Here is an 18,777-nt window from a genome sequence, read left to right as displayed (position 1 = left end):
AGTGGAAGAGGTTCTCATGCTGGTGTGGGCCCCAACAGGTTCAGCCATGCCAGGCTCCGGTGCCTACCATTCTAGAGTACCTACTGCACCTCAAGCAGCAGGAGCTGGTCCCATCCTCCATCAGGGTGCATCTAGCGGCCATCTCCGCCTTCCACCCGGGGGTTTCAGGGGGCTCGGTGTTCTCCCAACCAATGGTGGGGCGGTTCCTTAAAGGACTGGAGAGGGTGTTCCCTTATGCCCCCCAGTCCCTCCATGGAATCTCAACTTAATCCTTTTTAAGCTCATGGGGACCCCATTCGAGCCACTTGCCACCTGCTCCCTCCTCCACCTTTCCTGGAAGGTGGCATTCCTGGTGGCCATTACCTCAGCCAGAAGAGTATCTGAGCTGAGGGCAGTCACCTCTGAGCCGCCATATACAGTAGTTCATAAAGACAAGGTGCAGCTCTGGCCACACCCCAAGTTCCTCCCAAAGGTGGCCTCACAATTCCATCTGGGTCAGGACATTGGTCTGCTGGTGTTTTTTCCCAAACCTCATGTGGACCTGAGTCACTGCAGCCTGCACACCCTGGATGTCCGTTGAGCGTTGGCGTTCTACTTGGAGCACACCAAGCCCTTTCGTAAATCCATGCAGCTGTTCATGGCCGTGGCGGAAAGAATGAGAGGCCTCCTGGTGTCGGCGCAGCGGATCTTCTCCTGGATTAGACTGCATTCAGGCGTGTTATGACCTCACAGGTGTACCGGCCCCGGCGGTCACGGCCCACTCGATCAGGGCGCAAGCAGCTTCAGCGGCTTTCCTGGCACAGGTCCCGGTCCAGGAGATCTGCAGAGCAGCCACCTGGTCATCGGTGCATATCTTTACGACCCACTACGGGGTCAACAAGCAGGCCCAAGAGGATCTGGCGGTTGGCAGGGCAGTCCTCTGATCAATTGTTCTGTGACTCCTACCCTCCTCCGACGGTAAGCTTGTGATTCACCTAATGTGAAATGGATGTGAACAAGCACTTGGAGAAGGAAAAACGGTTACCTACCTTTTGTAACTGTTCTTCTTTGAGATGTGATGTTCACGTCCATTCCACTTCCTGCCCTCCTACCCGTCTGTCGGAGTCACCGGCAAGAAGGAACTGGAGGGGGTTGGGCCTGCAGGGGTATATATGCATGGCGCAGTGGCGCCGCTCAGGCGGGGGCCTCGCTGTCCCAATGGGTACCACTAAGGGAAAAGTTTCCGACGCTCATGCACGCAGCGCGGCTATACCTAATGTGGAATGGACGTGAACAACAGTTACGAAAGGTAGGTAACTGTATTTTTCACTGATTTCAAGAGGTATTTTTTTATCCCACATTATAATTGTATTTATTCTTTATGGGAAAAATTAAACGTTTTTTCACTATTTTCAGAACTGTTCGTCAGATGGCACAGGAGCAATTCTTTTTAATGGCTACCAGGTGTTGTATGGGACAGAGACCTCTGCTTTTCTTCATTACACTGCTGTTTACTGTGTTAGGGGTAAGGCATTTGAAATTAACACTTTCATTATTCTAGTACAGTTCGATGTTCCATAAGAAATGAATGATAGGATAAAAATTATTTCAATAGAGTACATTACTACCATGTATAATGCACTTGAATTTACGTTTCGAACATTGTTTCTTTGATTATGCTGCTATGGCTCTTATATTGCAATATGTTATAGGATAATTCCAATTTGATAGGGGTAAAAATGGTCTCTTATGCAAATACTAAAAATATATTTTTAAAATGTAATTATCTTAAAAGTGAATGGCAAAACTTTTTTTTAAAAGGTTTATTCCTTAGCAGATTAGATAAATATGCATAAATTATGAATAAATGTGTTTTTAAGCTACATATTTGTGAAGTAGTTCATCCTTCATTTCCTGTGCCTGTAAGGACTTTCAAATTCAGTGTACTTCTGGCTCTGTATTAAATGTTTCATCTCCTCAGTTGATCTTTGCAAGTTAGTGAAAGAAGCTGCTTTTCAAATATTTAGGTCAAAAATAAATTGTCATTTTTAAGTTTACACACAACCGTTAATCTCTTCAAATCTTAAACATTTTCATTTTATTTTTCCATTAAAATTCTATTCAGTTTAGGAAAAAATTGTCTGGGTTTAGTGGCTCTAAATAAAAAAGGCATTTATCAATTATACATTATTTATTTTTTGTGTTCTAGAGTACTGCAAGAGAAAGAGCTAAGCATTCAGGAGACTACTTCACCCTATTAAGACACCTTCTTAACTACGCTTACAACAGTAATATTAATGTGCCCAATGCTGAAGTTCTTCTTAATAATGAAATAGACTGGCTTAAAAGGATTAGGGTAAGTTGTAATATCAGGTGACTTATAGAGATTGGTCTTCCAAAAATTCATATTAAAATCTGGTTGTAAATTTTCCCAAAGATACATAATTTCAAGCCTTCTAACATTTTTTTTAAAAACGTTAGGATGAAGTGAAAAGAACAGGAGAAACAGGTGTTGAAGAGACAATCTTAGAAGGCCACCTTGGAGTAACAAAAGAGTTATTGGCATTCCAAACCCCTGAAAAGAAATATCATATTGGTTGTGAAAAAGGAGGTGCTAATCTCATTAAAGTAAGTTACAGTTTGTATTGTATGTTGGTTTTGAATATCATTACTTTGAAATCAGTTAAAAAAATGTGGAGAAACTTTTTATTTTACAGAATGGAACCACAAAAGTGGCTCATTCCATGAAACATTTTTTGTTTGTAAAACAAATGGTTCTACTTGGAATTTATTAAACTTTTCAAAGTATAATGGACATGTTGGTCTGCTAAGAATACTTAGCGTTTACATTGCCTTTTACATCTTCAGACCACTGTTCGTTGATTTGTTACAACTTAGCGAGATAACTTTATACCTAAAACGCCACTTAACTTGTAATATTGCAGGAATTGCGGATTCTGCAATATTAGGCTTCCACCACAATTTTGATAGCGGGAGTCCCACCATGCATGAGGCTGACACTGGGAGCCCTCACTGTCAGCTCTGGGCAGCCGACAGCAGAAGCCCTCGCTCTCAGCCCTATGTTCCCGCTCTCAGCCCTGGGTGACCAACAGCAGAAAATCGCAGAAAAGTAGTAACAGACTTTATTACCGCAAATAATTTCCACTATTACTTTTCTGCAATTTTCTATGTCTTGTTCAGAACTCAGCCGCAATTTTTTGACAGTCTTCCCACAATTCAATTCCTTTTATTTATATCCTTTTGCAGCGGGGAAACTGAAGCAACAAGTTAGATTGACAGACAATGCATAGTGAGACATATATAGAGCACAGAGATTCTTTCCTTCCTTGTCCCAAATTCAGCCTAATTAATTAATTGGGTTTTTTTGCTAATTAATTGTTCTTTTGTGTTTAAGTTTATGTACAACACCATCATGTTGTCTGAATAGCTGGTTAATCAAGTGTTTTCTGTGCATCAGTAGAGTGATAGCTCTGAAGCTCTTGTTGAGAACACAAAGCAACAGCTAGAATAGTACTTTCCAAAGGCAATACACTAATTTAGCAAGATTTGTCACTGATCCAGATTGATTAGAGATTTACAATTAAATTCTAAAAAGAGAATTAACTTGAAGATAGAATATTTCCAAAAAAATAAGACTACCACTTTAATTTCTTCTTTTAGGCTCCTCTTTATTATAGAATGAAATACATTTTAGTTTATCTATATTCTTTTGAATCATCTCTCTAACAAATGTTAAGTATCAGAGGGGTAGCCGTGTTAGTCTGGATCTGTAAAAAAGCGACAGAGCCCTGTGGCACCTTATAGACTAACAAGTATTGGAGCATACGTTTTCATGGGTGAATACCTACTTTGTCAGACGCAGGTTGTGAATACCTGCGTCTGACGAAGTGGGTATTCACCCACGAAAGCTTATGCTCCAGTACTTCTGTTAGTCTATAAGGTGCCACAGGACTCTTTGTCGCTTCTAACAAATGTTGTAACGCTTTCCAGTCTGTTGAAAAATGCTTCAGTTTTTTAATAGTAACGGGTAACAACTTTTCTGTTTTTCAGGAATTGATAGATGACTTCATCTTTCCAGCTTCCAATGTATATTTACAATACATGAGAAATGGAGAACTGCCTGCTGAGCAAGCCATACCAGTCTGTAGTTCACCAGCTACCATTAATGCTGGTTTTGAGTTGCTAGTAGCACTAGCAGTGGGGTGTGTCCGAAACCTCAAACAAATAGTAGACACCTTGACTGAAATGTATTACATAGGTACAGCAATCACTAGTATGTAGCATTTTTAACTATCTATTTTTAATTATTTAATCTATGTATTGTAATGTATGTTTCCTCCCACTTATACTAATAACTTTGTGCTGTCAACTGATTCTGATGCTAATTACACTCCCTTCCCCCCCCTCACCCCAATTGAAAGAATCTTTAACTTTTAAGTTTGTAAAGTCAATCACTCCAAAGTTAGGGAATGCCAGAGTTAATGTTGCTTCTACAATCTTACTTTGGCTCCATGGTGTGTATGCATTATGATAGTCTTTAATAACTTGATCATGTCCCAGTCTCTTTGCCCAGACTGTCCCAGTTTCTTTTCCACCCACATACTCAGTCTCCCTCATCCCCTGTCCACTTGTCCCAGTCAGCCCCAGTTCTTCCATTGCACTCCAGCTCCTCCTCAGATTTGTCTCCCATCACCTTTTTCTACTCCTTAGTCCATCTTCTTGATTAGGCAGTTGCAGTCAGGACGCATCCCAATCCCTAGTCTCCAGCCTTAGTCTCTGCCACAGCCTCCTTGTCCCAGTTTACCGCCACCCACACACACTCCCACAGGTCCACTTCTTGTTTCTTTTGCATTTGAATCTGGCAGCTTCCTCCTCTATGCTGCCTGGGCCCACAGGAGGGTCACTGAGGGTGTACACTGCAATGTAAGCCCAATATAAAATACATTGTATTTTAACCTAGGTTAAGAATTTTTTGACCCATGTTCAAACCAAGGGCTCTGGCATCCATAATGCAGTGTGCAAAGCTGAGTCAAAGTAGCTATATCCCAGAATCCCTAGGCTGCCCATGGCGTGCCCACACCCCCTCCATGTGGCTGCTCTAGCCCTAGGACCGTAGTGCACTGTGGGAAAACTTTACTGCCCACCCTGAACATTACCAGGAAGCAGCTCACTTTGCAGAAGACTTGATCTGTTTTCTCTGCATTGCAAACCCAGGAGGCTCTCTGATAGTGTGCTTCCAGATAGGTGATCAGACCAGAATGCGTTAACACTGACCTGAATTTCTGAAGTTTGCAGAGGAAGTGTGGCGTCCATTTTCAATAGAGTGGGTTCCAGATTGTTAGGATAGAGAGGACTAAGGAAGTTGTCCCCTGGAATTGTGGGATACTTCCGAATGACTCCTAGGACCTAAGTCAAGTGGGGCTGCATCTGCACTGCAAAGCAGTGAGGCTTGAAACCTGGGTCCCAGCTTGACTCAAACTTGGACAATCCAGTCCTGCAGGATCCTGGGACCGTGCATTCGAGCCCTGGGTTAGCACAGTTGCAGTATAGATGCAAGGAGGGGTAGCCTTGAGCCTGGGCTCAAGCAGGGACTTATGTTACAGTGAAGACATATCCTGAGAGCCACAGGAGACCATCTCCCTTCTCTCAGTTCTGATGCCTGGACCCAGCAGAGTCTGGAGCAGTGCAGCAAAGCAGTTGCAGGGTAAGTCCTGAAGAGCCTTGGGCTGGAGCGTGCCCAGAGCAGATAGAATCTTCAGGGAATTTAGTTGCTATTGTCTAAAGTTTACTGAGCATATGCCAACTACGATTTTTCAAAGGCTTATAACTTTTCTCCAAATTTAGATGGATTTTCATAGGGATGGCAAAGGCATGGGAGCCTAAGTATGTTATATACGCAATGGATCACTAGCTTATGGGGAAAAATATTATAGGTCACTTTCAAATCAGAGTTGCTTGTGTTACAATGTTGCTGGGACATCACTAGGTTGGCCTGTTGGTCACTGATTTTAACTTACGTGGTGATAGTAAAATACTAGTTGAGAGTCTGTGGGGGTGTATTAAAGGAATAGTTCAAGTGCTGGTTCCTATGTGTATTCCACACGTGGCCATGCATGCACTTCATGCACCTGAGATCGAAGACTTCTAGCAAGTACTGTCTGTTGGTCTGGGCCTCTGCACAGTTGCTCCCCTCATGCTCTTTACTGAGAGCATAAGGGGTGGTGCAGACCAACACCTCTCAAGTTCCTTCTTATTGTCTCATGGCCTGAGTCAGAATCCTGTGTCCAAAGCTATCTTTGCATGTCTTTCAAATCTGTAACTATAATTGTATATAGTTTTAGTATTTATAGTGTTTGTTTATAGTCTAGTTAGTTCAGTTTAGTGTCTCCCCGTCTCAGGGATCCTGTGGAGAAGGACTATGCTTAAAGTCCTGGGATTTAAGAACTGTCTCCTTCTCAGTCAGTGATGAACACCAGTGTTTCCTTTACAGTCTTGGGGAGGCTATTATCTCTGCTAAGTTCAGCAGCTGCCACTCTTTCCCTCCCCAAACCTGTGAGGACAAGAGCTCTGATGGAGGAAGTACCTCAAGGAGAAACCCATGGGACCCCATGTGGATCCAGGCCAGGGGGAGACCCTCTTGTTTTACAGCAGTCTCAATTTGCGAACACCACCCCTTCAAGCACAAGCTCAGAAGCAGAGGCCAGAGCTGCTAAGTCCAGGGAATCACTAGATCTGGGCTTTTGGCAAGACTAAAGGGCTCACTCATATACTCAAGGACAGATCCCCTTCCAGGTCTTCTCCTAAAAGAAAGGATCCCTCCCCTACTCTGTCCAAGTTGGGCAAGTCCTCATGCATGGGTCATAAAGATCTATGACCATCTAAACCTCCAAATTATGAGGATAATGTGCAAAGGAGAAAGGATCCATTGGTACCAACTCCAGCTCTTAAGCCAAAGGATCAATACCTGCTGACACCAACTAGGAACTCCAGTTAGGACTTCTGTTATATGGTATCATCTTGTCCCCAGAAGGACCCACTGACCACCATGACCAAGGATGTGCTGGATCTAACCACCGGGACACTTCACTCTCCAGGACGGACTGAAACCTATACCTTTCCAGAGGATATTTTCGCCCTTCCTTATCCTCAATTGCCTCTCTCCCTTTGGGTCTGGTTCTCCTGAGTGACATCTCCACACCGGGGGAGGAAACCACCTCAAGGAGGAAAGGATACTCCATATCCTGTCCACAAGTCGGAGCGTTCACCCACTGGTACCAACAGCATTGCCCTTGGAACTAGGACTTAGCTTTTAGTTGGCCATCTCAGATGTTCTAGACAAGCCATTGCTTCCACAGAAAGAGACTAGTCTGGACAGAGACTCTAGGAGGTCTTGGATCTATTCTCCACTCAGATATGATTACCCATGGGACCAGTGGTACCCGTTGTCTTGGGGTCCCCCCCAATGGGTTGACCCTTCAAACTGGCCATATTGGTGCCCGTAAGATCCCTACATTAGGCACCTCGGATCTGTATATGGATACTGCTGGCTTTCCTCCTCTAGCCAATGCCAACTGGCTCTGTCGGCATGCGAGGGGGAAGAAATCGAACCAGATTCACTGGTACCAATGGTTCTGATGGTGTCACCTTCCTCACCTGATGAGGCAATTGCCCCATGCTTGCCATCCCCACCTGACTACCACAGGCAACATCAAAAGCTCCTGCAGAGGGTGGGGAGTGAGATCCAGATTCCACTTGACAGTTTGCAGCCCTTTGAATCGCGGTCAAACAAGCAAACAAGACCATTGTGAAACCAGCCGGGGTAGTTTAGCATACTCCTGCTTCCTACGTTCCCACCCTGAAAATGGCTGAGAGGCAATATTTTGTACCAGTTAAAGGGGCAGAGTTTCTGTTTACTCTTGCTGCCCACAATTCCCTAGTAGTACAAGCAGCCACTAAGACATCCAGGCTTATAGCACTGCAAGGCAATTCTTGCGGACAAGGGCACTTAAAAGCCTTGACTTCTTAGAGAGAGGAGGTATTTTTATCCACCCCCAGCTTTCTGTTCAAAATTGCTAACTAGGAGTCTTTATTAGCAAAAAAATGTTCTCACAAACACTTGAAGTTCAAAGACAAACTCCATCAGGAGGACAGAGCCCAATTTCAAGTCCTCATCGATGAAGGTAAACTGGTAGCTAAGACCTCTCTTCAAGCTGCAGTGGGCATGACTGATACTGCATCTAGAGGTATAGCTACTGCTGTGGTGATGAGGCGTGAATCTTGGCTCCACTTCTTGGGGTTCCAGAGGGAAGTCCAGAATACCATTGAGGACTTGTCCTTTGAGGACCCTAATCTAGTCAATGAAAAGACTGACTAATATTTGTGCTTGCTCTTGACTCATTGGGGATTTATACCCTGGACCCAAAGAGAAAAAACCATAAACCAAGCGTACAAGCCAAGACCTTTCCTCAGCTATTCTACCACCAGCTCCTTACAAACTGCTGCGCAAATGTCAGAGGGCATAAAGGCCTAGATATGCAGCTTCCTCCACCACAGCTATATCCATTCAACCCCCATCCACCAATCAGGTTACTTTTGATGTGATGCTTGAGAACCATGTACCCTTATTGATATCACTCCCTACTGCCCCCCAAACGTTTGGTTGCCTCACCCTTTTCACCCAAAGTTGGAGGGGAATAACTGATAGGTGGGTACTAGAGATCATTCCATCCAACTAAACTATCGAGTCTCTTCCCCCTCTTCAGGGACCATGCCCTTGCTGATCCTTCTTCAGGGACAACGCTCACAAGGAAATCCTCTGTCAGAAGGTGGACTGTCTTCTACAGTGAAGGGCTGTAGAGCAATATATCTGCAAAGAAAGAAATTAGGAAAACATATAGACTGTTTGTCACGATAGCAGAGCAATCGTGGGGACAAGCATTATTGGGTCAGAGACTCTCTAAGTAGATGTCCGTCTGTATCATTCTTTATCATCTGTGTGTAATTCTTTCCTCGGAAAGGGTGAGGGCCCGTTCCACTAGAGCACAAGCAACCTCTGTAGCATCTCTTTGAATGTTTGTGAGGCTGCAACTTGGAGTTCCATCCATACCTTAACATTATGCCTTAGTCCAGGCCTCTTCTGCATATCCACCTGTTGGGACAGCAGTATTACAGACATCTGTACCAATTGCATCCTTGCTTCCTGCTCCTGTTTGAGTACTGCTTACCAATTACCCATATATGAAAATACACATAGAAACCAGCACTCAAAGAAGAAATGGAGGTTACTTACTTGTAACCAGATCTGCTTAGAGATGTGTGGTCCTTATCTATATTCCACTGCCCACTCTCCTTCCCCTCAGCTTTGAATCCTATCTGATTCACGGTAAGAGAGAGAACTGGAGGCACTGGTCCGCACCATCCCTTATACCTTTGGTGCAGAGCATGAGGGGAGCAACTGTTCAGGGGCAGACCAATGCACTCTACTTCTAGAAATCTCCAGTCTCAGGCACAGAGTGAACCCACGTCTCGAAGAACCTCCAGTTTATAAATAACATCCATTTTCAGAGGAAAAACCCAACTGTAAGCCTTATTGATATCCTTATGTGAAATTGCATTCAACTGTGAAGTAAAATGTGTGGCATAAACAAACATGATGTAGAATAAGATATTTGAGGACTATAGTCTGACTAGAGAAGTATTCTTCTACACATTTCTTTACTTTGATAATGAAACAAGTTACAGAGCCAAACTGGTGTAGTATTGTGAACTCTGATTCCTTGTCACTGCTAATTGATTTTGAATTCTTCAACCTAAGTGTCTTTAAAAGGCGAATCATTGGTCTCAAGGGAAGAAGTACTCTGCTGCTAATTTGGCACTAGCTATATTTATTTTTTAATTGGTTATATAAGATACTTAAAGGTTGCACTTAAACTGTCATTGGCAACAAATGAGGGCATTAATTTTAGACGTTTTTAACTATTTTCTGTTTGAAGGTTTGGTAAGTTAAACTTTGTTTATGACGTGAACAAATAGTAATTTCAGTTTTATGGAATTGCCTTGATTATCATAATAGATATTGTTTTGTAATAAAAATTTTTAATCAATTTTGGTTATTCTCTCGTAGCTTGTGAAGCGCTTACAGAATGGGAATATTTGCCACCTGTTGGGCCTCGGCCATCAAAGGGATTTGTAGGATTAAAAAATGCTGGTGCTACTTGTTACATGAATTCTGTCATTCAGCAGCTATACATGATTCCAGCTATCCGAAATGGTATTCTTGCAATTGAAGGCACGGGCAGTGATGTAGACGATGATATGTCTGGGGATGAGAAGCAGGACAATGAGGTAATTATACAGATGACCTGCTAGTCATCTGTTTTAATACTTTCAAGTTGTCATAACTTTTTTTTCATTAGATAGAATTTTATTTTAATGGGGTTTCCTAACATTTCTAGCAACAAAACTATAATATAATATTTCTTATTTGAAAATGTTAGCGATTATTGTAGAAGGTCCAAAAGATTAAAGGTCAGGCTTGCTTTTTCCCCTTCATTTTTTTTCCCCTCGTCTGGAATATGTGATTGAAAGTGTCATCTACAATGTAGATTTAACAGTCTACATGTAGCATGTACACCTCTACCTCGATACAACGCTGTTCTCGGGAGCCAAAAAATCTTACCGCGTTATAGGTGAAACCACGTTATATTGAACTTGCTTTCATCCACCAGAGTGCGCAGCCCCCCCCCCCTGAGCACTGCTTTACCGTGTTATAGCCGAATTAGTTTTATATCGGGTCGCGTTATATCTGGGTAGAGGTGTATAAATGAAAATAGAGGTAACAATACGCAAGTTACTAGTTTCCTCCAATAATCGTTCTGTAAACTTAAATAAATATAAATTTTAAATAAATTAATTAATGGAGATATTCTATCTCCTAGAACTGGAAGGGACCTTGAAAGGTCATCGAGTCCAGCCCCCCCCTGCCTTCACTAGCAGGACCAAGTACTGATTTTGCCCCAGATCCCTAATTGGCCCCCTCAAGATTGAACTCACAACCCTGGGTTTAGCAGGCCAATGCTCAAACCACTGAGCTATCCCTCCCCCCCAAATTTAGAGAGCACCATACTGTACATGGTTACCTTGTTGCTAGTTTTAGTTCTCCTATATTCTGTTTATATTCATTATGTTAATGAAGATTATATGACTGTTTTTGATAGAGCAATGTTGATCCTCGGGATGATGTGTTTGGTTATCCACATCAGTATGAAGATAAACCAGCATTAAGTAAAACAGAAGATAGAAAAGAATACAATATTGGAGTTCTGAGACATCTCCAAGTCATTTTTGGTCATTTAGCAGCTTCCAGACTACAGTACTATGTACCAAGAGGGTTTTGGAAACAATTCAGGTAAATAGAAAAATGGTTTTTAATATTGATTTCCGTTCACTGAGACTATTAAAATATAATAGAAGTCAGTTATATGAAAAAAGTAATAGACATAAGCAGTTTGTATAAATTTTAAGGTTTATGTGGCTTTATATGTGCTAGTTAGAATGGTGGAAAAGTAAGCAGAATTGAGCAGAAGTAACAGCGACATCTAGCAATTTTTGAGACTTAGCAGCCAGATATTCGTTTATATGTGAAAGGGAATGTTTAGTTTTTGTACCAGTTGATTCACAACACCATAAGCAATCAGTTAACTATGCTCAGTAAAAGTGAATAGAGGTATTATTTCAGTGTATTTTTCTCTCCTCCAAAAATACCCCCAAAACATTTATTATTTTTTTTTCTTTTTAGACTTTGGGGTGAACCTGTTAATCTCCGTGAACAACATGATGCTTTAGAATTTTTTAATTCCTTGGTGGATAGTCTAGATGAAGCTTTAAAAGCTTTGGGGCATCCAGCCATGTTAAGTAAGGTTTTGGGAGGGTCCTTCGCTGATCAGAAGATTTGTCAAGGATGCCCACATAGGTAAGTGTTTCGTTTCACCTTTTTCACACTAAAACAGTCTACTTTTATGTGAGAAGATGGTTACCAAATGCACTTCACAAAGTCCTAAAACATGTTCGCCCTGGAACAACATGGTGAAGACCCAGCTGACCAAATTGCAAATTTATTTCTGTTTAGTTCAAGCACCAAGCTTTTTCCATTAAATAAAAAAGTTGCAAATTAAATCAAATATTATAGTAATACAATTATTTTAAATAAAAAATAATTGTAACTTAAACATCTTTATGAAAGGTACACTTTCTGACATGGCTTTGTCTTAACGTGTTCCGATGTGACCTTCAAATTACAATCATAGGAATGAAGCAGCAATGTATAGAGATAATCAATTAGGACATATCTTGGACAGTAGCTGACCTTATTGGTATTTATCAAATGAAAGGAAACTGTGAATAGATCAAAAGGGTTCTGCCTGTTCCACATAAATGTAAAGAATCTTTTTCTTTAATTTGTAAGCAGCTGTATACTCTCCTCTATGATAAAATTACTATTATTTTGAATCCATTCCTTCAAAACATTCAGTGACGTCAGCTGTACAACACTCATGAATTTGGAACTTTTACTTCCCTGTCATCTCTCTCAAATGAATAAGATTCAATAATTTTTTGTTTTGCTGTCCAACTGAGCGGCCATGCAGTATGTAGGCTCTTCATTCTCATTTGCTGCTTATATACATTCATATTTGGATCATTGGAATGCATTGTTTTTCATGCTCATATAACTCAAAAATAGATCCCTTTTTTGACATTTTCTTGAAGCTTTGATTTGAGACTAAGCAATTAAGAATTTCATTCCAAAAAGATTGTGTGTGAATAGAACAGCTCTTTCACCCTGTATTTATGGTAGGTACAACATCACACTCCCTCTCTGGAAGAGGAAACGGGAGTCTGCTGCTCACTTTCTTCAGGGTCTCATAATTGTCTCAGATTTTGTTAAAACACAGGTCTGACGTTTAAAGAGATTCATATTTTTGCTGCTTTTAGGACTCAATCAAGCAAAACTGCTGCTAGCCAGGATATTCACTGCTGTAAATAGAAAGGTTAAAATAAATGAGACTATTCAAAGTAGTAAACATCGCACCTAATAGTGTGTTTACAGTACTGAGCCTGTAGGATTGTACAAGTGATTTAAAGCTTTGCAGCTCACTAATTAAATGATCACGGTTCTATTCTTACTAAAAAGGGGGATTTAAAATTTTTTTTACCCTTAACTTAGCAAGAGACAGTTGTATGTAATTTTTCTTACATTGTTTCTTACCTATCATTAAAGAGATATCAACTTTAAATGTATGCATAGGCTTGACAGAATTTCTATTTAATTTTTTATAGTTTTGACAGATATCAATGTTTATTCTTAATATTTTTATTTTTATCAAAATTTTCACAGTTGTGAAATTATGGTGGAGGGTCAGGCAATAATTTAGTAACAGTAGATGTGATTCAAAAAGTTAAAATTTTATACCAGTTAAAACACAAATTGTTAACATCACATCAAAATATACAAAGTAAATATCTTTAAATCATACCTTAAGTTCTCAAGCAGCGTTTTTCTTACTTTGCCTATCTGTCCAGTTTGCTGCTTATTGGTGGAATTATTTTTCATCTGTTTGTGTGTGCACAGTGAAATAGATGTTTACCGACATTTACCAATAAAAATCCAATTCTTCTTAGCCTGTGTATGCACTTTCAAACACATGAGCTAAAAGTAGTTTCAGGTACTATATCTGCCTCTGAATGCCCCTACCAATTTTGTGGTTTTACAGTTTCATTTTCCTCTCTAAAATATTTTTCTGTTCTGTTGTTGTGCCAAAGTCCTGCTCAGCAGGAGAAACTGAGTGACTGTACAAAGAAACCAGTGGAACTGACTATACATTGTGTTGTCAAACACTCTATACAGAAAAAATTATAATCTGATGTTACTTATAAAAAGAAATGCACCTATTGCTATAACTGAGCAGCTATTAAGATTGAGACCAACTGTTTTAACAGATCATTTTTCTAAGTGCTCTAAAATCTATGTGCTTACTTGGATTGTTTTGAAATTTGCAATGCCTCATGAGTGTCCGGGGTAGGATTAGTGGTTGAAATTTGAGCAAGAGGTTCATAGTAACACATCTGCTAATCTGCTCCAACTAATCCCGCCACTGTTCAATACAACTACACCTAACACACTGAACACAGCTGGAGTGCACTCAGATAAGTGCCACAATTCAAATCTGCAGTGTGACACAAACAGTAGCATATTCTTTTAGTCATTCTTCATGTCTGCTTACTGTGGTGCCATCTTTACTGATTCACTCCAAGTGGCTGTTGTTAGCTTCAGGGGATGGAGTTGTTTTCTGTGGTAAATACTTATTTTTGTAAACCATTTATCCTTTTTTTGGGAGTATCAATCACCTGGTGGAGGGGTGTGGTTTGGGAAGGAGCTCATGTTGAAGCTTAATACAAACCTATTGTACTTTGAACACATCAAACTGTTTTAAAAATAAAGATCTACCATTTTGAATTAGCACTTCAGAGGAAGTAATTTTAACTGTCATCTTTGATAGTTGAAGCAGTGACTTTAAATACATAAGTTTATACAATAAAGAATGACTTCTTATTTTAGAGTGTCAAGCTGTTGTAATCAAATGTCTAACAAAACTTTTTATGCTAGAATATTTTGCAAGCCATGTAAAATTGCCAGACAAACACATTTGTATTTCTCTCCCTCCTCCCCCTCCCATCATATCTGTAGGTACGAGTGCGAGGAATCCTTTACAACTCTGAATGTAGATATTAGAAATCACCAAAACCTGCTTGACTCGTTGGAACAATATGTCAAAGGAGACTTATTGGAAGGTGCAAATGCATATCATTGTGAAAAATGCAACAAAAAGGTAATGATCCTTTTTGTGATTTATTTTTGTGCAAGTTTGTTACTGGTTTAACAGAATTTTAGCTTGTTTTTAAGCATAATATATTTATATTTGATGGTTTTTTAGCACATAGGTAATTATCAGTCCGTGGTTGGGTGGGGCAGTTTCACTGTGAATATTTCTGAGAAACAATCATTTATTTAAATAAAAGACTTTAGAATTTGTCAGGAATCCAGATCTCAAATGACCAACTTGCTTCTCTCCTATACCTAAAGTTACTGCAGCCCTGTTTTTTAGTGGTGAATTTTTTTGAAAGTGTGTATCAGCTTAAGGAAAAGTGGATTGGTAAGCAAACCTTTCAGAAGTAACTTGGAAATTTGTTTGAAATGTATAACAGATCAGATGATCTCATGGTGATGTAGGCTGTAGAGAACTGCTACTGTTTTAATAGTTAGCAATAATTCAATGAGATGTTAAGGATGATATTTTACTTCCAAGTCCATTGCATGCTCATTTTAGTAATTTTGAAATGCTGTTTACATTGTTGTTTGCTTTGCAGCCAAGATTATATTGATGCTGAAGTTTCTCAGTATATTATTGATAAACATTGACAGTATTTATTAAATGGGTTTTTCATCATTAGACCTTAGAATTTGTGTTGAATGATAATGAAAATTTAAGAATCAGTATCTGTTAATATACTGTTTGGTTATGTTTTTTTAGGTTGATACAGTGAAACGCTTGTTGATTAAGAAGTTGCCTCCAGTTCTTGCTATCCAGTTAAAACGTTTTGACTATGACTGGGAAAGGGAATGTGCAATCAAGTTCAATGATTATTTTGAATTTCCACGGGAGCTGGACATGGAGCCTTATACAGTGGCAGGTGTAGCTAAATTGGAAGGAGATGATGTAAATCCTGAAAATCAGTTGATACAAAATGAACAGCCAGAAAACGAGCACTCTGGGAGCACTAAATACAGGCTAGTTGGTGTACTAGTACACAGTGGTCAGGCCAGTGGTGGACATTATTACTCTTACATTATCCAGAGAAATGGTGGAGATGGTGAGAAAAATCGATGGTATAAATTTGATGACGGAGATGTAACAGAGTGTAAAATGGATGATGATGAAGAAATGAAAAATCAGTGTTTTGGTGGAGAGTACATGGGGGAGGTGTTTGATCATATGATGAAGCGCATGTCCTACAGACGCCAGAAGAGGTGGTGGAATGCTTACATTCTTTTTTATGAACGTATGGACACAATGGATAAAGACAATGAACTAATAAAATATATTTCAGAACTAGCTATGACCACTAAACCCCACCAGATTAAAATGCCATCAGCCATTGAGCGAAGTGTACGGAAACAGAATGTGCAATTCATGCATAACCGTATGCAGTACAGTCTAGAATATTTCCAGTTTATAAAGAAATTGCTTACTTGTAATAGTGTCTACTTAAATCCTCCTCCAGGTTAGTATTTGAAAGCTTCTTATAATATATTGTTCTTATAGAAAATTAGTCTCTGTTGCCAGGAAAGATTTTTATGATCATTGTCTAGAATTCTTGAGTCCTAGCAAAAGTTAATTTATTGCATTTTGTTTTGAACATCTTTTTTTTCTAATGGGTACTGCTTTTCTTTAAGGTTACCTGCACCATTAGAATAATTTTTCTGATTTTCATTTTTAAAAGGATTTATTAAGTTATTTTTTATCTATTATGTTAAATTGTTTTTCAAAAATCACTAAACTCAAATAATTCTTATGGATACCAGATGTATTACATTTCTATAATACTGTTGCCATTATTTTCCTGCCATCCGTTTCTTGAAGTCTTACTTGTTTGTTGAAGTTACTTACCTTTTGTTTAAGTGTTTGTTAGTAAAGGCAAAAGTAATTAGCAGCAGCTGCTTTGGTTGATTAAGTCCATCACTCAGCTGTTACCTAACCAAATTTTCAAGGTTAGGTCTAATTTTTCAGAAGTGACTAATATCTCAAGTTGGGCACATAGAATTACCTGAAAGCAGCCTATTTTTTTCAGAGAGTGGAACCTGAGCACTGCCTCATTAAGGTATCTCAAGTTAACCCATAATTACGGTTTGCTTTTGAAAGATAAGGCCTTAATCAGTAATGAGAGGCTCTGGGCATTGTTAGATTCTGTTTTGACCAGGCTTATGCTACCAAACAAGAACATTAGTCATTTTGCCAATTGTAGGTAAAATTATTTGTTTTATTTTGTCTACACTTGAGTTTTTTCATTTTTCTTTAGGACAAGATCACCTGTTGCCTGAAGCAGAAGAAATAACTATGATTAGTATTCAGCTAGCTGCTAGATTTCTCTTCACCACAGGATTTCACACAAAGAAAATAGTCCGTGGCCCTGCTAGTGATTGGTATATTTGTCTTTAACAATGACTCTACCGTTTTGAGAGTTTGGTTTCCTTTAAGGAAATTCAAGTTGTGTAAAAATAGTATTAAAACTGTTTGAGGTATTCATTCCATGTCTATTTCAAATGTGTATGTGGAGATGAGAGCTAAATCTGGATGGGAAAGTACAGGGGAGATATTGAGCCCTAAATTGAAGTGAGAGCTAGCCTCCTTTTGATGTATATGATTGTGCAGGAATAAGCTACACCATAGTAAAGGTTGTGTTACAGAATTCAGATTTAATAATATTTTCTGTAAAAAATCTCCATTGCAATGGCAAAAACCAAAACACAGAATATAATCTCTGAGCACGGTTTGAATTTTTCATGGTGGTTTGATGAAAAATGACCTGGTGCAGAGATTTGCAAGAGTTTACAATCACCACTTCTGGCAGTTTTTCGCTTGATTGTCCGTTTTCTTTGTTATCCCTTTTGCAAGAAATCTAATACTCTGGGACACAAACACATCACTTCCCATTTTAAAAAATACATTAGCTGAGAGTTTATGCAACTTCACTGCCAAAACCAAGAGCCCAGGTCTGAAACATGAGAAACCCATCTGAGGCTGTGTACCGTACTGTCTTTCAGAAAGGCTAACCCATACTGGTTTAGTCAATCTCTAACCACCATAAACCCCACTCTTCTTCCAGAACTGGGAATAGAATCACCAGTACTCGATTTCTGACTAGTAAATAGTTGTGTAACACACTGGGAAGGTGTTAAACCCTCCTCCAGTGACTGGTCTAGAAAGGAGCTAGCATTTACTCGTGTAGCTCAAGTAGTAAGGGTCTAAGCTAGAAAACTGATTATCAAAAAGTTATCATAACCTGCTGCTGATCTGTGGGTGGGGGTAGTACAACTGCATGTGATTCACACAATCAAGACCTTTTTAAAGCAGGTTTTGTACTTCGAAACTACGATAAACTGTAAATTATGGTGTGAATCACCAAAATACACATTTCATATTTGTCTTGACCCACCTGGTGCTTGTGTAATCCATTGATCAGTTATGCTTCCCCCCTCTGTGCCTGATCCACAGAGGAATTGAGTCTGCGATGACTCTCAGCTTGGGAGCCTACATTAGAATGCAAATTTGATGAAGTTGGGGTACGTATTGCTTTTTGGCATGTGTTGGAGATGGAAATGGAAGCCTTCTGGCTTAATATTTAACTCTAATTGCGGTACTTTCATTTGAAATAATTTGTATGAAAGAAAACCACAGTATGTTCCTTTTTACTGTTTAGTGAACAAAACAGTTAAGACAGCTCCAGTCAGGTTAAGTAATCACATTCTCTGTGGAGATGTGAACAGATGATCAAATAGACCTGTGTTTGAGGAAAAAGCAGATATCTGTACAATTTCTAAAGGAATGGGTGGTGCAGGACAGCAAATGGAAGACATTTATGCTATAGAAAATGAGGGTTGCATCTTGTCAATATCTGTTAAAGTTATTATTTTAATGCCGATGTTAATAACACAGTTGTAAT

General features: G+C 39.7%; 1 protein-coding gene across 7 annotated transcripts in view; it reads left to right on the top strand.

Annotated features, from left to right (window-relative positions):
* USP9X (ubiquitin specific peptidase 9 X-linked) overlaps positions 1-18,777 on the top strand; it is a 214,754-nt gene that overhangs the window by 158,329 nt on the left and 37,648 nt on the right. For 5 of the 7 annotated variants that reach the window (XM_065578850.1, XM_005301756.5, XM_042859183.2 and 2 more), the window contains 10 exons: positions 1,396-1,504; positions 2,189-2,335; positions 2,461-2,607; positions 4,051-4,273; positions 10,124-10,344; positions 11,217-11,407; positions 11,798-11,971; positions 14,744-14,885; positions 15,588-16,338; positions 17,134-17,257. In XM_065578850.1, coding sequence (XP_065434922.1) covers positions 1,396-1,504; positions 2,189-2,335; positions 2,461-2,607; positions 4,051-4,273; positions 10,124-10,344; positions 11,217-11,407; positions 11,798-11,971; positions 14,744-14,885; positions 15,588-16,338; positions 17,134-17,257 — 2,229 coding nt within the window. The remainder of the gene's footprint in view (positions 1-1,395; positions 1,505-2,188; positions 2,336-2,460; positions 2,608-4,050; positions 4,274-10,123; positions 10,345-11,216; positions 11,408-11,797; positions 11,972-14,743; positions 14,886-15,587; positions 16,339-17,133; positions 17,258-18,777) is intronic. The other 2 variants (XM_065578842.1, XM_042859182.2) reach the window with 1 other exon arrangement.

The sequence above is a fragment of the Chrysemys picta genome, chromosome 1 (genome assembly GCF_011386835.1).
Source record: "Chrysemys picta bellii isolate R12L10 chromosome 1, ASM1138683v2, whole genome shotgun sequence".
Classification (NCBI taxonomy): domain Eukaryota; kingdom Metazoa; phylum Chordata; order Testudines; family Emydidae; genus Chrysemys; species Chrysemys picta.
Note: the sequence above shows the minus strand (reverse complement) of the source record. Positions and strands in the feature narration are given on the sequence as shown.